The sequence below is a fragment of the Phocoena sinus genome, chromosome 10 (assembly GCF_008692025.1).
Source record: "Phocoena sinus isolate mPhoSin1 chromosome 10, mPhoSin1.pri, whole genome shotgun sequence".
In the NCBI taxonomy this organism is placed as follows: Eukaryota; Metazoa; Chordata; class Mammalia; order Artiodactyla; family Phocoenidae; genus Phocoena; species Phocoena sinus.
Genome location: NC_045772.1, coordinates 58737840 through 58761622, shown reverse-complemented (window position 1 = coordinate 58761622; position 23783 = coordinate 58737840). Strand labels below are relative to the sequence as shown.

Below are 23783 nucleotides of genomic sequence, written 5' to 3'. Positions count from 1 at the left end.
AGAGCCAACACAGACAAAAATAAATAAATTAAATAAGTTTTTTTTTTTTAAGTACATGTTCAGGGCTTCCCTGGTGGTGCAGTGGTTGAGAGTCCACCTGCCGATGCAGGGGACACAGATTCGTGCCCCAGTCCAGGAAGATCCCACATGCCGCAGAGCGGCTGGGCCTGTGAGCCATGGCCGCTGGGCTTACGCGTCCGGAGCCTGTGCTCCGCAACGGGAGAGGCCCCAACAGTGAGAGGCCCTTGTACCGCAAAAAAAAAAAAAGTACATGTTCATTAAGAGAAACCACTATATAGTCTATAAAACTTTATTAAAATTGGGATTACTTACAAACTTGTACAATAAAAATAAAAAAATATATAATAAGACGTCGTTGTTTTTCCTTACAGGAAAGAGTGAAAATGAGACCCATGGCAAAGAGTCATCCCTGATCATTTTGTTGCTTTCAAACATTCATGAACTTATTTTAAATATAAATGACAAATCTTTTAAAATAACACTAAGGCATTACCCACAGGCTAAAACTTACCCAGTAACTCCCTATTTCACCATCAATTCTAGAAACTTGATAAAGGGAGGCAACTGCAGGCTGTAACAGTCCTAACACTCACCTTACGAGCTATCTATTATGTTAATAAGAAAAGAATGTTGTCCATGCTGTAGAAAATTTCGGAGAAGGTGGTTTCACCATTTTCAAGTTATTGTCAAGAGTGTGAAAAGGAAGATGAGACACATGGGCGGGGGGTATGGGAGACAAAAGCCCCAAATTTGGGGATACTGTGTGCCATCCCCTTCCCCACTAAAGCTGTGTGTTGACACTGGTGTGAATCCGCTTTATTCCCAGCAGTCTCTGGCTCCCATCATATAAGGCACCAAATTCCCTTTTCAAGGTAATAACTGTCTAGACTCCAACTCAACAGCAACTGAATCCATAAGCTAAGTTACCAAGAGATACCCCTGGAACACCACAATTGCATAGGTTTCCCTAAAAATCAATTTCTGCTACATCAAAACATAAACAAAAGGTTTTAGGTGCATTTGCCTGTGCAATGGCTATTTTATGTTTATTACTTGGTTTCAGTGCCTATGTAACGTGAAGGCATAATAAATCTGTCAAACTGTCCTCTCCTTGGTTCAGATAAAATTCTTGGCATTTCAATATAGGTTATTATCTCTTATGTCAGACCTGAGTCCAAAGGAATACTAGAAGGACATTTAATTTCCTTTTCTCCTACTTCAACTTTCACTACTCAATTCAGAGAAAAGTTATGAGTACATAGCTAGGAACCATTTTTATGTAGGCATCCATCTGGGCCCATCATTTTTTCTGGAACAACAAAAAGATTGAGGGCAATTGCATAATCCATTCCCAAGCCTTTATGGATATCATGGCCTGGGGGAACTATCTGGCCTATTTGGGTCCTTTCATTCATCAACTCTCTATTGTATATGTAAAGTGGGGATTGGGTTGAAGGGAACACAGTCAATGAAGAGAAGGCTAGGCCCTAAAATGGGATGTATTAGCACAAAATGGAACACTGGGACTCAAAGTCTATCATCAGCAAAATCCCGTAACTAACATAAAGGTCATGAATTTGGGGGAAGAAATAAACTAGTTTTGGTGGGATGAAGGCTGATAGGAATTTCTTATTAGAAGATATCAAAGTTGCTAAATTTTCCTTATTATCAGTCATTGGTTCCATGGGTCTTCTGAAAGTAATCTGAGTGGGAAAGTGAAGGGGAAATGTTTTAGGCCAGTTGGCTCTTGTATTCCCATTAATGGGAGTCATGCTCTACACAACTTGGTCAGACCCATTAGGGGCAATAGATTTCTGATGCTGATGGGACCCAGAGCCCTAGGGCCAATTTACAGCTTGATATTTGCCGAGCAAGATGCTGACATGGCAGCAGACATAGCTCCAATGTCCAGCTCACTCCACAGTTATCCCTTCAATCCTTCTTGATGAGATCTGTCTGAGACGAGACTATGCTGAAACTGCAAGAGCTGTAACTGAAAATGAAGTGGGGGCTTCAAGTAGTGACTGAGCCAGCAGACTAAGTGGCCAAAAGGGAAACAAGAACAGCTCCTAAAAAAGGTTTACGAAGTCAAGCAATCTCCAGGCGCACAGAGGCTCTGAAGCATCTGGGGCAGAGCCACACAGGAAGACAGGGCAAGGACACAGCACACCAGAGTCACCGTCCTTCACTGTCTGAGAGCAGCTCTCATGCTGCAGGACCCATTGTCATTGCCACTGCCTACAGCTCAGTTCTCCAACTACCAGACAGGGAGTAATAAACTGAGTTTGATTTTACTCATCCCAAATTCAAACACAGTGAGAAAAACTCATCTTGAGATGGAAACTGTATATCACAAGGGGTTTACTAAACAGAAAAAGACGAGAATCTTTCTCTACTTCACAATGCTTTCTTGCTGAAATAAAGACATGAGTCGGGAAAAGTCACACTGGAGGCAAGCAACCATGTCTCTAAGTAGTTATATGGGGAAGGCACCAAAGTCTCCAGGGAATCCTGAGACCATTTGTACAGCCGAATTATTTTTTCAAATCAGCTTAGGTTCAAACATGATAAGTCTCGATTTCTATTAATGAGGCAAAAAATAGTAAATTTCAGAGGTCTTAACATTTCTTTGTAGAGAGATAAAATGTTACCATGTACATAATTCACAAAGATAGAAAGGTTTCCTAATATAAAGCAACTTTAACCCATGGCATCTGTCCAAATACTGCTTATTTTTCACTTTCTTCTATATGTCTATTTGCTGCCAACTGAGGTAGTTGTCACTTTAGGACAGTTTAAAGCTATGGGAAACACCGGCAGAAAAAAATCAACTGGCCACCTGGAGAGGAATCTCAGAACTGACATCTTGGAAGTCTGTAATGGAGTCCAGAACCTTTCAACATGATCTGTTAATGGCTGGTCTGAAGGAGTCATTACAGCTTTTTAAAAAATCATCTGCCTTCTCCATGATCATGGTTAAGCCACTCAGTCCAATGCTGTGCTCCTGCCATCAGTGTCTATCTTCCTGAATAAAGTAATTATAGCTTTTTCCAAGGTACGAGGGTCACAAAGACAGAACCAAGTGAATGACAGAGACTTGGGAATTTGCTCCCTCATAAATGGCACTGCTTGTTTATAAGGGTACTTTGCAATGGCAAAAGAAAGTGAAACCAATGCCACTGTAATAAAAAGCAGCATGAACCTCTGGTCAGAAATGGAATTGCAAATAAGTACAATAAATTCATAGAAAAGTGCATCTGCTCCTGATGGCTGAACAGGCACCCAGAGGCATAAGGATCATCTGGAGGTCTATCTCCTGACAATGCAAACTGCGGCAGCCACATAGCTACAACGTGTATATTGTATCAAGAACCTTCACAGATAGTTTTAGGCTCACAAATTAGCCAGACTTCCGGTGGGGAGGGATACAGGTGGTACGGAAAGGCTGAAAAGAATAGGTAGAATGGGTAGACAAAGGAAGGCAAGGGAAAAGGAGATAGTTTCTTGATCCCACAGAAATTCAAAGATATGTGACCCACTGACAGGAAAAATGGAGAACCTTAAAAAGCATTTAAATTCCCTAAATAAGATCACTCCTCCTAACCAGCAGAAACAATGCTATTATAAACCAAAGGGAAGAGAATATAAGAAATGAAACATGTATATACTTAATGAAACATGTATATACTTAAATGTATATACTTGTATATATAAACATGTATATACTTAAATGTATATACTTGTATATATAAACATGTATATACTGAAATGTATATACTTCAGAGGTGAGGGAATAGACCCTTCCTGAAAGGGCAAATGGGGCAACGAGGACTTAGAAGGGAAGAATGCAAACCTATTTTTAAAATAGAATTGAAAGTTAAATATAATAAGAACCCCAACAGACCTCATCTACAGAAAGGCCTGCAGGCAGGACTTAGAATATCATAGGTGTGAGAACTAATCCAAAGCTCAGCACAACACTCGTTGGGCTTTAATGGATAATCCATATTAATAAATACGTAGGGGCCTATTGGGCTTGTCACTCTGGAGCACTTGCTGGCTCTGGAATGAGTTTGTCACATTTTTAAAAAATATATTCACTTAAAAAACAAGACAGACAAATAATAATCTATTTTCCTCTTAAAACAGTTAAAACAAGGATTATGCTAAAGTCACTGAAATAAAAGCAGAAGTAAAAGAGGCTCAGATTTGTGGATTTGTCTCTGAAAGATGCAGCCTATAGTCTGAAAGCATTACTTCACATATAACAGTTATCACTTCTGAGTTTGAAATGCCACGACTGAATCAACTTTCAAAGAGGAGCTGGAACGCCATGCTAGCTGTGGCAATCCAGTTTCTTCGGAAATATAAAGGTGGGCCATGAACTTAACCAATGGGACGTGTTGGGAAGCAGTCACTACTTTATCCACTCTGCTTCCTCGGGACCCCAGAGACCACCAAGACCATTTCCAGAGGGAGGTCTACTCAGGCCTCTAATTTCAGCGGGAGAATTTCAGCACTATCTCACTCAACTTCCAAGATTTGAGAAGCAATTGTGCAACACATGCAACCTGGACCATTGAGGTACCAAGCCAATCCACATAAAAATAACTGACGACCACCTAAGTCAAGAAGCTGTTCTGTTGTGTGATGGGGGGGTACCGAGAATCTAAGTCCTCCTCTTCAGAGGATGTTTCTTCATAGAGTTCATCCTGGGCAATAATGCTCTCTAACCCATACTCCTGCTCATGGACAGAAACCTCATTGGGTGTGAGGTGGAAAGATCCTTCCACAAAGTCAGCAAATCTGAAAAACAGAAGATAATACTCATTAGGAACCTGCCTTCTGTCCTGTTTTCTTTCAAAATAAGAATAAACTGAAACCCTTGATATGCTCTCAGCTCAAATTATATTGAGTCTAGCCAACACCCTTATCCTTACTCTGGCAGGTAAGTAGACTAAAGCAAGAAATAAGAAGAAAAGGAAAGCTGGGATCATAGGCCAACATCTCCTGCAACCCCATCCTGCTTAATAAGCACTTTTAGTTATGGAAGCTTAGTTACCCTTTTTAGTTATGGAAGTGCTAAAGTTCCTTTAGTCATCCGTAATCCTGATAAGATTAAGGGGCATTACACATTTATTTGTGTTTATGGCCCTATAAACTTTATGCCATCAGGATACCAAATTGAAGCTTCACATGTTTCTAAATAAAAAGGATCCCCTCTCCTAAAAAAAAAAAAAAATTAAAAAAAAACACTCAAGAGAGCAGTGCAAAACTATCAAAGGGGAAACTTAATATGATACTAAAGTCTTCTCATCTCAATGCTAAAATCAAAGCTAGAGTAAATAGTTCTTTGAAGAATCAGAAAACAGGCTACTGCTTAACATGTGATATGAGTACCTTTCTCTTGACTGCTCCTAGATGAACAAGGAAAACAAAGCCACAAATACAAAATGATTACAGAAGCATAATCTCTGTTAAAACTGAAGGTCACAAGCACCCTGACAGACACTTGGCACTTCTGGCAAAGAGTTTATTTACCTTTTTGGAGACTGGATTCGAGAAACAGTCTTCCAAGCCGAGCAGTCTGGACTGTTGCAGTATTCTCTAAGCTTCTCTAAAGCCTTTCGGGTCTCTACCTCTCCTTGTATCCGATATTCTTCTTCTGTCAGAAGACGAGGGGGGACAGCCTTTTCTGTTGCATTACACATCTTTCTGTGCTCACCAAAATAACATCATGAATGATTAATCAGTAATCTACATCCACCCTTACGTCTAACTCCCTTCAGTGGGTCAAGCATACAGCAGAGACCCTGAGCATTAAGAGTCACTGCTCCCACCTTTCTTCTACAGACATCTTTAGTTATAATGTACCCTTGACATGTTAGACTATGAGTGACAAGTCAGAGTAGTCAATATTATTCATTAATGTGAACAAATTCACTTATTTTCCAATAAGTGACAGACAAAATATTTATTTCCCAATAAATGGAAAAACCACAAGAAATGATGGCATAAGACTGTGGTTCATTAACTTGGTTCCCCCCGAACTGAAGACATTACTTTGACTATCTGTAATAGAAAGAACATTGATAACCTCAGAACCTATGACCATTCCACAGTCACCATACAAAGTGACAACATGCTTTGAATTACATCTTAAACTAAGAATAGGACTCCCAGGGGGCTTCCCTGGTTGCACAGTGGTTGAGAATCTGCCTGCCAGTACAGGGGACACGGGATCGAGCCCTGGCCTGGGAGGATCCCACGTGCCGTGGAGCAACTAGGCCCGTGAGCTACAACTACTGAGCTTGCGCGTCTGGAGCCTGTGCTCCATAACAAGAGAGGCCGCGATAGTGAGAGGCCTGTGCACCGCGATGAAGTGTGGCCCCTGCTTGCCACAACTAGAGAAAGCCCTCGCACAGAAACGAAGACCCAACACAGCCAAAAATAAATTAAAAAAAAAAAAAAAAAGACTGGGGAAAAAAAAAATAGGACTCCCAGAGCAATCTGAGAGCCAGTGTGAAATAATCTGAAACCAGGTGACCTGAGGCATGTGGTATAAAAGTGATATACTTTCCATCACCTAGTGGTAACAAGAACACATGACACTTTACTAGATGTTTTTATTTTATATATAAAATAACCAGAATTTATAAATTCTATAAAAATGCCTACAGAGAATCTAAAAAGAAAGACTTGAAGGAAATAAAAGTGAAGCATAATACCATAAATTTGCATTAACAAAGAGGCTCCCAGGTCAACACCTCTGTCTCCTTTTGCTGCAACTGCATCCCACATTGCATGTTTCAGTACAAAGTTACACTGCCTTTCAGTCACCTGTAGGTGATGTACAGCCAGTGAATAGGGTACTCCAGGCTCTTAGTACACAGTGCAGTGATGATAATGGCAAGGGCAATGTGTGGTATCTGGATACTGGAATACATGAAACATAAGCCCATCAGCTGCAAGGTCCAAGTCAGCAGGTTGATACTTCGTTCATTCTCCAAGGGCCCATACTTGTAACAGACTGCAAAACTCATGAATCCAACTGCAAGGACATAGCCTATGAGAAGAGTTATCAGAAGACATTCTTTTTAATCTATAGTTGGTAAAAATAATCTGTGTGGGGAGCAGCAGTAAATTCACTATGTAGCGCTTAATGAACCAGGGAAATAGGTAAGATCTTTACTCAATTATTCACACTTTTTTCATTATTCATATATGTTAATCTCTTTAAGCTTCTATCCCTTCTACTATCCTGAATTTATTTCATTCTCAAATGGAGAATTAAACCTACATGTTGAACAACTCTAAAATAGTCTGTTTAAAAAACCTAATATATGAAAATCCAGATTAATCTGCTCTCAAAGGATAGATTAAGAGTTACTATCTTTATAACCAAAAGATTCTCGCTTTATAGATAAGGTTCACTGTAGAGTCCTTTACTTCTTAAGGTCCTCAAGTGTATTTAAAATATGATTATATTCATAAAGTCAATTTACGGCTTTTCAGAAAGATGGCTATTGTGTAAAGAGAGATGTATTTATAAACACCAAGAAATTAAAGTCTTCTCCCTAGCAGCATCATTTTAATTTAAGAGGTGACAACTGTATAGAGGGGTTAGAAATAAGTAAAGAACTATGATTCTTACAAGTTAACAAAATGGCATAGACTATTAAACTCCTGTAAGCAGTAAGCAAGCAACATCTTTTCATGATCAAATTAACTAAAACAGCCTATAAACATATAAAAAGTAAAGCAAAACCAACAACACTTACTTAAAAGATACTGCCAGTAACATCTCCAGATCTCTTGTAAATTTTTAAAAACTAGCTGAATGAGGTACAGAGAAAAGGACCAGCCTCCTACCAGGATGATGTAAATGGGACTTTTCTAAGAAAGAGTAGAAGTGAAAGCAAAAAGTTACAATGGGCTTTCCATACATAAAAGAAACAAAATAGAACTGTGATTTAAAAAAAAAAAAATTCAACCTACTAAAAATGCACAAAACACATCTCTTAAAAAGATGTCCTTTATATTTTAAATGGTACAGTCTGCAAAGAAAACTGGGAAAATGAGATGCTAAATAACTTAAAAGCCTGGCTATATAATCTATGTAATTAACAAACAGGAAGAAGACTTTAATCACCCCCACTGTATACAGGATTTCAAATAAAAAGGGAGAGATTGTATGTAATGAGGCTCCAAGTTTCATCATGGAAAGTACCTTTCTGAATCAAGGAAAGAGTAGGACATTTACTTATCAGCCATCAATGCAAATTTTCAGTGCTGTAAGATTATCCAAAAACAATCCTTCAACTATCCAAGCTCATCCTAACTGCATGTGAGGATTCTGCTCCTTACCTTGGGCATAAACTTGGACAGCATAAAAATGATGATTAGTAAAGAGGCCACAATTCCCACACTCATCCCAGTGGAATAGTAGAAGATTTGACTTCTGGAGAGAGAAAATTCATTTCATAACTACGTGTGTATTCATATATGGCACTGTTCAAACTAGACAACTAACCCAGCCAAAAGATAGACTAAAGGTACATGGTGAGAGCAGGTATTTGCCCAACACTTGAGGTGAGAAAACTGAAGAGACTAGTACAATGTAGTTGCTGCCAGATTATGAAGATTAGTATCAATAAGGGCCCCTCAAATATATCCCAGTAATAAACCTCTGCTTAGTCTCCCGCTCCCATCCCCAGTACCTCTCCCCACGCAATTTCTAATGAGAATCTTTCTTCTGGGAACTGCACAGCTTCTCTAGGGAGAAGGAAGAGCCCCAGTAGACACTGGAAACTAGAACTGAACTGATTACCCAGAAGGATAAACCAAACACAGGGCACAGAACAGAGAGCTCCTCTTCCTCTTCTAGGTTCTTTCTACCAGATATCCCTCCCTCACTTTGAGTTTCTCTCAGGATCCCCAAAATAAGGAACAACCTCCACCAACCTTGCTCCAGCTGAACTTCAATTGGTAAGCTTTCACTCACTACTCCACAAATATTCTCCTTGTGTTCAAAGTTAATGTTAATTCTACCTTTGTTCAATGTTTGTTATCTATATGTTTTCTTTATATTTGTACATGTCTGTTTCATCTAGCTAGTAGGTTCCTAAAGGCAGGAAATGAGTAAGTGGTTGATATTTGTTTCTTTACTTCTGAACAGCATTAAACTCATCAACACACAGCCCTGTAAAAATGAGGGCTAAACATTTCTAACGGTGGAAAGGGTGGTGCTGTATTGGCTAAATCCCACACATGATGGGTAACCTAATGGGGGAATTTCATTATTACCAATCTTATTAATACAAGAAAATAATTATAACACACATTGCTTTTTTTTAATTATTGAAGCAGGCAATGGCCTAGCCATCCATAAAGGTCCTAGAAAAGGGAATGGCAGCACTTCAAGTCTTTATGATAAAAATCAAGCAGGGTTGGACTTCCCTGGTGGCGCAGTGGTTAAGAATCTGCCTGCCAATGCAGGGGACATGGGTTTGAGCCCTGGTCTGGGAAGATCCCACATGCCACAGAGCAACTAAGCCTGTGCGCCACAACTACTGAGCCTGTGCTCTAGAGCCCGCGAACCATGACTACTGAGCCCATGTGCCACAACTACTGAAGCCCACACGCCTAGAGCCCGTGCTCCGCAACAAGAGAAGCCACCACAGTAAGAAGCCCGCACACTGCAACGAAGAGTAGCCCCCACTCGCCGCAACTAGAGAAAGCCCGTGCGCAGCAATGAAGACTCAACGCAGCCAAGAATGAATGAAAAAAGTCAAGCAGGGTAGGTCTGAGCCTCCTCATTCTGCCCGCTAGCCTTGGAACCTACCTGCTCAGCAAGTCACCACAAAAAAATAGAATAAGTCCAAGGAGAAAAATGAGGAAGAGTTTGGGGTCAAATCCTGAAATAAATAAAAGACTTCTGCTTAATAGGGGAACAAAACAATTTAAGGCATTACAGAATAAAAGACAATGTTGGCATCATTGGTCAGCTAATAAAATATATGCAAACAGCCCACCTAAACAGCATTTTAAACTCCACAAAAAGCCTGGGCACCCTTCCAAAGAGAAAGTATAATTAGGTCTCTGTCTAACCTGTACTTCCCTCAAGAGTTTACTTTTATTTTGGCTACTAAGCTAAGGCTAAAAGAAGCTAAGTTTTGCTTTGGATGGAGCCATAGTGCCATCAGCGCTTCATGCAGTTGCCCACAAGGGGTCTCCACCACTCTGGTTTTCGGGCCTTAAGTCATACATGCTCAGATTCAGATGAGCCCAGAACTTGGGGTCAGGGCCCTCTGCTGTTCTCTAACTGTTGGTCTCTGCTTGACCAACACCACCACCTACTTCTCTTCACTACACAAGCACTGTGTTGGAAAAGCCTATACTCAAAACACATCTCACCCAAGACCAGGGGGCCCAAGCATAGACCCCTTACTGGCATACCAGACACTCCCACAGCTTTCACATTCAAGAGCTCTTGAGTCTAGGGGAAGTCCACAAACAGAACAGGAGTGAGAGGGATCAGTAAATGCAAAAGGAACACCAAAAAACAGGCTGATCCTGTTCAACCAAAGAACTGTGGAACCCTAGGACAGTTAGAAGGGCACAACGTATTTCGTAGCAAAACCCAGGAACATTTCTACTACTTAAAACATTACTCTCCTAAGACAGTAGTTACCAAGGAGAGACCAAAAGTCACAGAGAATCCAACAGGATAATGATCCACCTCTTCTGTGAAACTTTCTCAGACACATTCAGAGAAGGGAAAACTCCCAATTAGACTGAATAATCCTGAAACTGCAGTGATCTTCATATTTATTTATGGTTCCACATATATTCTTCTGTTTGTGAGGTATTCAGTTCTACCCTTCTTTAGTTTTTATTGTTAACCATTCATGTATTCAAATGTAGACCTGTACATTTCAAGACATCTATCTTTGTCTATAAGTGCCCAGAAGACAAGGAATACATCTATCTTACTCTGAAGAATACTAGGCATATCAGCTCAGAGCCATTGGAAGTATTAGAAATACAAGTCTTCACAATTCCAGGTAAGGAAGTACTCAGAATGACTTATGGTAAAGTCTCAAATCTAGGCCTAAAGGGTTTTATGAGGGGTGGAGGCTCTCTGAACTGTTTGGAGCAGTGGTATATTCAGGTTATAATCAGAACCAAAATGGAGCTGTCTTGGGCTGACTTTTCTCACTAATTACATCCTTGAAAGCTCAGTCCCTTCTCACCATAGAATCTGTCAGAAAAACAGAGGTAAGACTTACTCCGGGTCACAGTGACACTGTACTTGGTGTCTTCCTCTATAATCTCAACTTTGAGGCAGGTTTTTGTGCTGTATAGACCCACGTTAACATAGGTGTCATTCAATTTCTCTTTTAAAAAGGAGGAAAAAAAGTTCCAGATACTAAACTGCTCTAGCTCCTTCAGTTTCTCCTCATTCTCCACCTGGGTGACTCGGACCAGTTTGGAACTATTTACCCGAATCTGTAACACAAGTAAAATCAGGATGAGAAAGAAGAAAGTAGGAATTTAAAATTTTCCCAAATATAATTTAAAAAAAAAAAAAAAACCTTTAGAGTAAATAACTAAATCAATAATGGCACCAGCTTTCCACAAGGCTTATGAGAAATACAGAGATACAGCAGCTAAAAGACAACTGGGCAAATAACACTGTACATGGTACAGAGAGGCAGCTGTTAGAATGTTTTATTGTTAACATGATCTGAATCTAGTATTAGGCCAGAACATAGGGGGAAAAAAAAAGACTTCCAAGCTGAAAGAGTTACCAATACAGCTATTTATGAGAGATCATGCAAAGCAAGGGTCTAGAATATTAAGAAAACTGCCAGGCATAAACAGCACCAAAAATGTTTCCCATAATGACAAGCTGAAAAGTTCAACCCTTTGTCACAAATCACTGATTATGGGTAAATGTTGGTTATAATGTGCTCCAGATGGAATATGATCTTTATATCAGACAATGAAAAAAGAGAATTTTTTAAAAAAACCCACGAGCCCACCTTATGTTTTTGATGTGAACAAATCACTTATCAGTAACTATGCTTATAGCAGCAGAAACATTTCCAAGGACTCATTTTGTTCAATCATTACAGCCAGACACTCTGGCTCAACAGTGTTATGAAATAAATGAGACCAAAGTCATTCTATCAAGGGGAAACTTCAGCTCAGGGCATTTATGCCCTTGTGTAGAATCAAAATAGGATAGAAGCAGCAAGGCGAGAGTTTACATCCTGATAGGCATGCAACAGTTTCCAGCCCAAAGAAGGCCTAAGACGTTTAAAAAGAAAGAAAGGTCTATACGTGTGTGTGTGTGTGTGTGTGTGTGTGTGTGTGTCTCTATAAGTGTAAAAGGAGTGAGGGGAAGAGAAGGAAGTAGTCTCTTGGGGAAAAGGAGGAAGGAAGTTTATCTCAGGCCACTTAAAGAAACAGAGAGAGAAACACAATATAGGCATAAATGCTTTACTGATGAAAACACTGAGATTAAGAATAATCATAATCTTATCAAGGTTGTTAATTTTACACACACACACACACACACATATATATATATATATATTTTTTTTAACTGCTTATGAGAAGGGAAGAAAGTGTCAATGTACTCACTAATCACAGACAGACAGATATTCACAGAAACGGCCCCTGCCAGGAGCCTCCAAATCATTACCTGTATCTGTGTCCATATATCATGCCACTTTGGGATAAGCACATTTTTATAACAGGATTGTTGACTGGTATTCATATAATACACTTTGGATTCCTGAAGCATGACCACGTTTAAATCAATTCCGGCTTTATGCAAAGAAAGAAAATAACCATTAAGTATAATAACAGAACAAGCTAGTAACTATAACTCATTTCATAAAAAGAATTAAACTGACCACTTTCTTAAAGCTGGGGTTAAAAATATCAGCGACTAAGACACAAAGAAGAAAACTGAGATGAGAGAAGAAATAAAGCAGTCTTATTCCTGCCAAATGTAATTAGTTAAATATTACAAATAGTCACTAATCCAGGATACGTAGTAATAAAAGTCACTATTATGTGTTTATTAAGACAGACAGTATGTTGTCTGTCTCATTTAACCCTCCCAACAATGCTGTGAGGTTGGCACTCTCATAACCCCCATTTTACAAATGAGGAAACTGATGCTTAGGAAAGATTAAGTAATTTGTCCAAAGTCACACAGCTAGTAAACAGCTTAACTGAGATTCACACCCAGGTCCTGTTTCTCTTATAAAGGCATAGCTAAAGTAACCCCATCTGGTGACTTTCTCTATCCATATCCTGAGTAGGATGAACAGAATTAGCAACACTTTTTGTATTTAGAGTACTTTAAGCAGATACTAAAAGACTGCAAAGTTGCTTTTTTCCAGCTGTTTTGTTTCATTCAAGTTTTAAGAGCAGCCAATGAACATATGCAGTCCCTCTGATTTTACCAAAACAGATCTCCCCTGAGGAATTTATGTTCAATCTCAGCTAATTTAAGGTTTACAAGTGACCATTATCATATCTTCCCACCCAAGTTTGCACAAGTTACCTTCTTTACCACAAAACATTTCAATATCTTCTTCCTTGCTCTACACTGTACTTACCAACTCATTTAGTGCTACTCTAAGGGGAAATTTAGTTAACTCTTTGGTTCTTAGTATAAAGGTGGGTAGATTTAAATAAACAAAACACCCCAAAACACAAAAACCTCAAACAAACCTTAGAAAGCCAAAGTTACACACACAAAAAAGGTAATGACACCCATCAGTTCAAAATGGTTTTAGAGTGAAGCTCAAACTAATTTTGAAGTTAAATTCGGTCTTAAACCTAAATATTGGGCTTCCCTGGTGGCGCAGCGGTTGAGAGTCCGCCTGCCGATGCAGGGGACATGGGTTCGTGCCCCCGTCCGGGAAGATCCCACATGCCGCGGAGCAGCTGGGCCCGTGAGCCATGGCCGCTGAGCCTGCGCATCCGGAGCTTGTGCTCCGCAACGGGAGAGGCCACAACAGTGAGAGTCCCGCGTACAGCAAAACAAACAAACAAACAAAAAAAACCAAAAAAACAAAACAAACCTAAATGTTAAGAACGAAAACTAGGGCTTCCCTGGTGGCGCAGTGGTTGAGAGTCCGCCTGCCGGTGCAGGGGACACGGGTTCGTGCCCCAGTCCAGGAAGATCCCACATGCCGCAGAGCGGCTGGGCCCGTGAGCCATGGCCGCTGAGCCTGCGCGTCCGGAGCCTGTGCTCCGCAGCGGGAGAGGCCACAACCATGAGAGGCCCGCGTACCGCCAAAAAAAAAAAAAGAAAGAACGAAAACTAAAAAACTCTTAGAAGAAGAAAACAGGTGTGTAAACCTTTGTGACCTTGGATTTGACAATGGTTTCAAAAATTTTTAACTTTTGTGTTTCAATGGCCACTATCAAGAAAGTGAAAAGATGACCCACAAAGTGGGAGGAAATACTCGCAAATCATATATCTGATAAGGGTCTAATATCCAGAATATATAAAGAACTACTACAATTCAACAATAAAAAGAGAAATACCCCAATGTTTAGAATGCATAAAGGATTTGAATAGACATTTCTCCAAAGAAGATATACAAATGGCCAATAAGCACAATGAAAAGAGATTCAACATCATTAGCCATTATGGAAATGCAAGTCAAAACCACAATGAAATACCACTTCACATTCATTAGGATGGCTATAATCAAAAAGAGGACAATAACCACGTGTTGGCAAGGATGTGCAGAAACTGGAACCCTCACACATTGCTGGTGGGAATGTAAAATGGTACAGGTTCTCTGGAAAACAGCTTGGCAGTTCCTCAAAAACTAAAACACGATTATTACATGACACAGCAATTCCACTCCTATGTATACACCCAAGAGAAGTGAAAACATGTTCACACCGAAACCTGTACACAAATGTTCACTGCAGCAATATCCATAATAACCAAAAAGTGGAAACACCCCAAATATCCATCAGCTGATCAACGGATAAGCAAAATGTGGTATTATTGATACAATGGAATATTATTCAGCCATAAAAGTACTGATACATACTACAACATGAACCTTAAAAACTTTATGTTGAATGAAAGCCAGTCAAGAAAAAGTCCACATATTAAATGATTCCATTTATATAAATATCCAGAATAAGCAAATGCGCAGAAAGTAGATTAGTGGTTGTCAGGGGCTAGGAGAAGGGAATGGGGAGAGACCTTTAAGGGGTATGGGGCCTCATTTTGGAGTAATAAAAATATTCTGGGGATCCCTCGTGCTGCAGTAGTTAAGAATCCGCCTGCCAATGCAGGGGACACAGGTTCGAGCCCTGGTCCTGGAAGATCCCACATGCCGTGCAGCAACTAAGCCCGTGTGCCACAACTACCAAAGCCTGCGCACCTAGAGCCCATGCTCCGCAACGAGAAGCCTCCGCAATAAGCCCTCGCACCGCAACGAAGAGTAGCCCCCACTCGCAGCAACTAGAGAAAGTCCGCGCACAGCAACGAAGACCCAACACAGCCAATAAATAAATAAATAAAATCTATTTTAAAAAATTCTGTAATTCGTCAGTGGTGATGGTTGCACAATACTGTGAATACAGCTGCCCCATGGACGACCATGCTTAGGGATGCCACCTCTCTGCTCAGTCAAAAATCAGCGTATAACTTTAGTTAGCCCTCTGGATCCACAGTTCCGCATCTGTGGATTCAACCAAGCAAAAGATCAGGTAGTACTATAGTATGTATTTATTCAAAATAAAAATCCACGTATAAGTGGACCCATACAATTCAAATCCGTGCTGTTCAAGGATCAACTGTATACTGAAGACCAATGAATGGGTGGATTTTATGGTATGTGAATTATATCTCAATATTTTAAAATTCAGTCTTGATATTGTAGGGGAGGAAAAGTTTTCCTTGACCATCTTGGGTCCCTGGCTGGGTCCAAAAATTAAACTGACAAAGACATATTAACAGGAGAAAAGCATACAAATTTATTTCATATCTTTTACGTGACATGAAAACCTCTAAGGAAATAAAGACCCAAAGAAACAGACCCACGTACTTTTATGCTAGGTTTGACGAAAAGTGGACATTCGCAGAGGAACGATAGGTTGAGTATGAGGTAAGTGTAGTAAACTGGGGGAAACTGAGCAAGGCCTGTTTATTAGGATTCTTCTTCATGCCCCTTTGTCTTCGAAGATAAGGATGCTCCTTTCCTCCAGGTATAGGGAGGACACCTCTCACATGAGGATTTTATGGCCTATTTCAAGGAAAGAGGGCAAAGTGCGGGAGGTCAGAGTGACTTTTCAACTTTGCTGTTTTCTCAAACTCCCTCAGCTTAAAATATTCAATATGCCAAGGTGCCATATTTTGGAGTAGTATGTCCTGAACCTCATCTATCAATCTCTCACTAGGGTTTAATTCAATAGTAATTTGGATTTCCTCCAAGACTATTTTTCATAAATGAAACCCTTTCAAAATCCTATTGACAGGGGCTTCCCTGGTGGTGCAGTGGTTGAGAGTCCGCCTGCCGATGCAGGGAACACGGGTTTGTGCCCCGGTCCGGGAAGATCCCACATGCCGCAGAGCGGCTGGGCCCGTGAGCCATGGCCGCTGAGCCTGCGCATCCGGAGCCTGTGCTCCGCAACGGGAGAGGCCACAACAGTGAGAGGCCCGCGTACCACAAAAAAAAAAAAAAAAAAAAAAAAAAAATCCTATTGACATTTGTTTCACTAGCAAGCCCAAATATACTGAAAGAACACCCACTCACAAATATGGATCAAGAGTTTATTTTCTTCTGGAGACTGTAAGAGAGTAAGATTATGTGAAGCTTAAAACTAGTGTATTTACAAATAAATTTAAAAAAACCCAAGAGTCACACTTTATTAACTCCTTTCTCCCACAGCACCAAGTAATATAACACAACATCTCTTTAAGCCCATTATTATTTTCAAGAGGGTAGTAAGATACAAATAATATGTCAACAGCACAGGAGATTTGAAAAACTTAATGCCAAGAAAAGACATCAGTATTTTTAAACCAATTTTAAAATTCTTCAATGTCATTTTCCTAAAGAAATAAAACTTTTATAAAAAGCAACATTTGGGGGGTAATTCCCTGGTGGTCCAGTGGTTAGGACTCCCGTGCTTCCACTGTAGGGGGCACAGGCTCTATCCCTGGTCAGGGAACTAAGATCCCACGGACAAATAAATAAATAATTTAACAAGCAACATTTTCTTAAACCTAGTTCTTCCTTTACCCAAGTTCCACACCACGCAAAGGAAAGCGCTGTAAATAAACAAACAAACCTCTCTAACACCAACCTCCTACAGAAATCAGCACCTTGGCCAGCCATATCTTTGGAAATTCATTGAGAGGGAAAATACACCAAATCAGCCTAAGGGGATAATCTGTGCAAACAATCACCACTCCAGCTATAGCTTAAATTATTAGAAAAACATAGAACTAAACCAATTACCTTCAATATATACAAGCTGTCAAAATGCTCATGTTACAATCTTGTGCTTCCCATAGCAAAAGGACATACACAACTCTTTCCTTCCCCTCCCCAAAGTGAGTTAGCCAGCATGTTAAAAAGCACAATTAAACATTTAAAAAATGCCTTCTGAGCCCAAAGATCTAATTCTTCTTGGAAAATGCCTCCTTGGAATTTAGTGAATCACAACTTGCTTATTGTATTTACCCATAAACCAGCTACTTAAAAGTTAGTAACTTCGTATTTACTTATATTCATCAATCAACACTGATCATTTAACATCTACTGGTAGAAGGTAATGAAAATGATTCATAGTATGTGAGGACCAGAAAAGACCCTAAAAATTTATGAAAAACCACCTCTTCTAATTCTTAAGTAGCCTCTATTCATTTCTGTCAAGAGGTAATCCAGTTCATACTTAAAAGCATCTTAAAATGCTCCTTAAAAACTAGCATCTTCCCTGGTGGCGCAGTGGTTGAGAGTCCGCCTGCCGATGCAGGGGACACGGGTTCGTGCCCCAGTACGGGAAGATCCCACGTGCCGCGGAGTGGCTGGGCCCGTGAGCCATGGCCGCTGAGCCTGCGCGTCCGGAGCCTGTGCTCCGCATCGGGCGAGGCCACAACAGTGAGAGGCCCGCGTACCGCAAAAAAAAAAAAAAAAAAAACTAGCATCTTAAATTAGTGGGCTCAGCAAAGGATTATTCAATGTGATGCTGGTACAACTGAATGGTTATTTGGAAAATAAAATCTATCTAGATACTCACCTCACACCAAATACTAACATTAACCACTGATTAAAAAGTAAAATGAAAAATAATTAAATTGTACCACAAAATATACATATACAAAAATTTAATTTTGGAGGACTCTTCAAGTACAAAAGCAATGGAAATAAATCTAAAGAATAAAATCAAGTGATCACATAAAAAATATAAATCTTCTATTTAAAAAGATAAAGGGGACAAATTAAAGTTCTGTAATAAATAATAAACAAATAGATTATAAAAATATACATCCTTAATATATTAAAAACCTCATCAACTGATTTTAAAAGTACACAAACATCCCAATAAACAGTAATCACAATAAACAGGCCAAGAGCAAAGGACACACTCTCCAAAAAATGTAAACTCTAAACAGAAAATTAAATAACTAATTAATATTTGAAAGATGCTTCCTCACAAATAACGTAAGAAATGCAAAGTAAATTAAGATGCCACTTTCAATCTATCAAATTAGCAAAGGTGTTTCTATCTGGAATATTCAGTGCTGGCAAGGGTATGGGTCACAAGCAAATATAGCTGATAATCGTATAAACCGGCACACCTTTTCAGAAAAATATTTTAGCGAGATGTTTCAAGGGTCTTAAATATATTTTCATTTTTGATTGAATAAATCCATTTCTGAGAATCTATCCTAAAAAAAAAAAATCTGTCCACAGGATGAAACTAAAAATAACATTTATGAAGAATTTTAAATGACATAGGAAAATGTTTATGCTACAAAACCAAATGAGAAAACTATCTCTGGCAGCAACTGGTGGCCTCCAGGGAAGAGAACTGAAGTGCTGACAGGTTTATGAATATATTATCAATTCAAAAAAAATTTTTAATTAAAAACACGTGGAAACAGACCAGAAGAAAGTGTGCTTTAACGGACTGCCTCTGAATGGAATAAACAGTAAGTGATTTTTCTACTTCCTTATACTTAATTGTACTTGCCAAATGGTCTAAAAGAACTCCCTGCCTTTTCAAGTACTCCATTCTCTCTTTAGGTAGCTCCCACTTTTAGAAAGTTCTACTCTATTAACATGATTGTCTCCTTGTAGCTGCCACCTACACGATCTATTAGGCCACAAAGAACACGTATCCCAAGTTTACCCTTCTCCAAACCAAAAAGTCCCCATTCCTCTCCTTATTAAAGAAACTTTGAGCCTGCTGATTGAGCACGGACTACGTGGGAGCATTTTGATATAAATATTCTCTTTCATTTCCACAATACACAGCCTCTAAGGTTAAACATCTGGTCAAAGTTCATTCAGATCATATGTAGCCCTTCAAATGTTACTCTGGGCCCTGCCCCTGGAAAAGTACCTTCTTGGTTACCTACTCCCCTCTCCCTATAAAAACCGTTTCAGAAGGACGCTGCAGTTTGAAACTAGTTCTATGGATCCTGAGATAACCTTAAAGCTGCAGCTAAGGATAATCATAAGTGACAGCAAGAGATAGGCAGCAAACGACGGAAAGGTGAGAGAGCATATGTGTTTACAAGATACGATTCTCCTTAGCCCCATGAGTCTCTACGCCCTCCAGTGGAAGCTTGGAAACATCGCTTATCTTTCTGTTGTGCACTTAACAAGGGTAGAAGGAGGTTTTTTTACAAACACACTCTAGGTTTTCTGAATTAGAGCGTTAAAGGAAAACAATTTCATCCCAGTCCAGAGCCAATTTATGCAGTAGCAGGCATCAAGAAAGTCTGCTTGAGGAATGAATAAATTTCCAAAAGAAAACTACTCGATGCTGACTAGCGTTTTTGGAAACGGGAATTTAACGGCTCCAGGTCGGTTCTATAGGGCCGGTTGGAGCCAGGATCTTACAAGGGCGTAAGATACTGAAAGAGATCACTGCATTTCAGTGAGCTATAATTATCTGCTCAGCCACCCATGCCGAGTCCTGACAGCATACGCTCAGGTGTTGCTAATTTTCTGAATGAACGGTATGCTCCCTTCCCAGTGGCAGCTCTGCCTGTCCATTCGGTCCTCGGGTCACCTTCCTTTGAACACACACACAAAAAAAATCGAGGAGGCCCATGCAGCAGGACGCAGCCCCCAGGACCGCTTCTCACCCAGTGCAGGCCTCCCCGTCTCCGCCAAAAGGGCTTCAAGCTCCTCCCCACTCTGGGTAGCTCCCGCAGGCCACCCCAGGGCCCTGGTCCCTCAGTGCTGGCGCCCGTTCGCCAAGGATGAAGCTTCTTCCTTCGCACCACGCCCGCGCCCATCAGAATAACGGCCCACGCCCTGGGGACGCTCCCCACTTTTCTAAATATAACCCCTCGGTACCCGCTCCCTCGGCTGCTGCTGCCGGGCGGTACCTGAGCCGCAGACCAAGCAGCCGGAGAGGACCAGGAGCAGTCGCACTGCACCACCGCCCCCGGCCCCCCAGCTCCAGGGCCCGGCACCAACTGCAGATAAGACCGCCACTTTCATTCCTCCCGCCATGGTCTCCTCACGCCACCGCCTCCTCACGTGCCTCTCCCCAGCAACTAACCCGGAACTGGCAGGGCCAGCAGCCTATCCGCTACAACACCCGCCCCCTACCAACCAATCGGACGGGCGAGGCTTCGAGCCTTCAGTCCTTTATGGACCCTATAGTCCCGCCTCTTAGCAACTGATGCGCGAGGGCGGAAAGAAGCAGCTTTCAGCCTATTAGAAAACTGGTTCTCATATTAGCAATGGCGACAGGAAGTTCCCACCCCTTAACAACATGCTTCCGTCTCCAGTTTATTTACAACTGGCGCGATTGATGGTAAGCTTAACCAATAGAAAATCAAATTTTTTCGGTACGCGGGCCTCTCACTATTGTGGCCTCTTCCATTACGGAGCACAGGCTCCAGACGCGCAGGCTTAGCGGCCATGCTTCACGAGCCCAGCTGGTCTGCAGCACGTCATCTTCCTGGAGCGGGGCACGAACCCGTATCCCCTGCATTGGAAGGCGGACCTTCAACCACTGCGCCACCAGGGAAGCCCCGGAGTGAACTCTTTTTTACCAAACTTGATATTTCCATCGAAATTGGCTCAGGTTGACTCTGTTTACTTTCTTTCCTTTTCACCACGATCTTGTCACTGTGGGAAACTTAAGACATTGTGTCCTCCAAAATCCTAAATGATTTAGAAGGGAAGTGACAAAAAGTTGTGTTGACAGTTTTATAAGGAATAAACATTAACGTTTAAACATGTGGTCATACGGGGCTTCCCTGGTGGCGCAGTGGTTGAGAATCTGCCCACCAATGTAGGGGACACGGGTTTGAGCCCTGCTCTGGGAAGATCCCACGTGCCGCGGAGCAACTAGGCCCGTGAGCCACAACTACTGAGCCTGCGCGTCTGGAGGCTGTGCCCCGCAACGAGAGGCCGCGACAATGAAAGGCCCTCGTACCGCGATGAAGAGTGGCCCCCGTTTGCCGCAACTAGAGAAAGCCCTTGCACAGAAATGAAGACCCAACACAGCCAAAAATAAATAAATAAATAAAAAGCAGTTTCTTTAAAAAAAAAAAAAAAAGAGTAGCCCCCGCTTGCCGCAATTAGAGAAAGCCCGCGCAGCAACGAAGACCCAACACAGCCAAAATAAATTAATTTTAAAATGTGGTCATAGGGTAGTTTTTCTTGGAAGCAAAATGCATGTGAATATTAAGAGAAACTTTTTTATTCCTCACAACATCCTGTGAGATAAATAGCTTCATTTATGAAGAAGCCAAGGCTAAGACAGGCAAAGGAACCTGCCTAAGATTGCATAGTTCGTTGGGCTGGGCTGTGGTTCCAACCCAAGTCTTAACCCAAAGCCTGGGTTCTTTCTATGCATCAGGCGCTTCCCATTAAATGATTTACACAGTGAGGGCCTAGCAGAATGCCTAGCACATAGCAGGTGTTCAGTAAATGTTAGTCGAAATTGAAGCATCTTATTTTTTAGAGGATCTGATAGTGGTGGGTAGGAATACTAGAGATAATGGAGGCTAGTGAGTTAAGGGGGAAGTCATGGAAGGAGGTAACTGCTGGGGAAGGTTCAAGCTTTCAAAACAAAGGATTTTTTTAAGAGTCAAAATGGGGTTGAGCCATGGGCAAGAGAAGAAATTTCATCCTCAGAAAAGTCAAGGCCACCCCTGGCTGCAGTGGTCATCCTATGTCTCTCATATACATACACCACACACTCCCCTAGCTGACCTAAAGAGGTCAGTTATCAACAAAAATTAAGCTCGTTGCTACTATGTACCCTTGATATTGTATGAAGAAAATCGTATTTCTGTGGTTTTCCTCCCCCAAACCCCTAAAACTAATCTAAGTATGAGATAAACATTAAAAAAATTAAAATAAAGAGGCAACCTAGGGAATTCCCTGGCAGTCCAGTGGTTAGGACTCGGCACTTCCACTGCCGAGGACAGGAGTTCAATCCCTGGGTGGGGAACTAAGATCCCACAAGTCGTGTGCGGCATGGCCAAAAAAAAGAGAGAGGCAACCTACAAAATACCTGACCAGTACGCCTCGTGGTCATCATAAACAAGGAAAATCTGAGACACTAACAGCCAAGAGGAGCCTAAGGAGACATGGAAACCAAATGTAATATGGTATCATGTATGGGATCCTGGAACAGAAAAAAATTAGGTAAAAACTAAGGAAATCTGAGTAAACTATAGACTTTTAGTTAATGTATCAGGGACTTCCCTAGTGGCACAGTGGTTAAGAATCCGCCTGACAGTGCAGAGGACACGGGTTTGAGTCCTGCTCCAGGAAGATCCTACAGGCCACAGAGCAACTAAGCCCGTGCACCAAGACTACTGAGCCTGTGCTCTAGAGCCCGTGAGCCACAACTACTGAGCCTACGTGCCACAACTACTGAAGCCCGCACGCCTAGAGCCCGTGCTCCACAAGAGAAGCCACCGCAATGAGAAGCCTGCGCACCGCAACAGAGTAGCCCCCACTTGCCACAACTAGAGAAAGCCTGCACGCAGCAACAAAGACCCAACGCAGCCAAAAGTAAATTAATAAAATAAATAATTTAAAAAAATGATGTATCAACACTGGTTCATTAAGGTGGCAAATGCACCATACTAATATATGATAATAATAGGGGAAACTGGATGTGGGGTACATAGAAACTCTCTGTACTACTCAATTTTTCTGCAAGTCTAAAACTGTTTTAAAAAATAATTTATACACCCACACACCCACCCACAGCCACACCCACACCCATACACACACTTCATTTTCCACCAGGTCCCAAATTCTCAGCATTTAGAGCTTGCTCTTTGGTTTTGAACAAAGTCCAGAGAACAAGGGAACTAATTCCAGAGGATCACTGACCACTGTTTTGTTTTGTTTTGGTTTGGTTTTGGTTTTGGCTGTGCTGCGTGGCTTGCAGGATCTTAGTTCCCCCACCGGGACTGAACCCGGGATCTGGCAGTGAAAGCAGAGTCCTAACCACTGGACTGCCACTGACTATTCAAATGCGTAAACAAA

General features: G+C 41.1%; 1 protein-coding gene across 1 annotated transcript; it reads right to left on the bottom strand.

Annotated features, from left to right (window-relative positions):
- Positions 1–296: 296 nt before the first annotated feature.
- On the bottom strand, positions 297–20786 carry NEMP1 (nuclear envelope integral membrane protein 1). The gene is made up of 9 exons (XM_032646828.1): positions 20648–20786; positions 12734–12858; positions 11313–11532; positions 9866–9938; positions 8389–8482; positions 7803–7917; positions 6862–7087; positions 5563–5736; positions 297–4827 (listed from the first exon to the last, which is right to left on the bottom strand). The coding sequence occupies exons 1-9, from the start codon at positions 20772–20774 to the stop codon at positions 4644–4646; spliced, it is 1338 nt and encodes a 445-aa protein (XP_032502719.1). The 5' UTR covers positions 20775–20786; the 3' UTR covers positions 297–4643.
- Positions 20787–23783: the final 2997 nt, after the last annotated feature.

What these genes read in the sequence shown, in the direction of transcription:
- NEMP1 (XM_032646828.1), bottom strand. Translation starts at nt 20,774, where the DNA reads ATGGCGGGAGGAATGAAAGTGGCGGTCTTATCTGCAGTTGGTGCCGGG. An exon ending in ATATATGGACACAGATACAG is followed by an intron (nt 11,533 to 12,733) that starts GTAATGATTTGG and finishes CTTGTGTTACAG; the next exon opens with ATTCGGGTAAATAGTTCCAA. An exon ending in TGTGGTGACTTGCTGAGCAG is followed by an intron (nt 8,483 to 9,865) that starts GTAGGTTCCAAG and finishes TTCTCTCTCCAG; the next exon opens with AAGTCAAATCTTCTACTATT.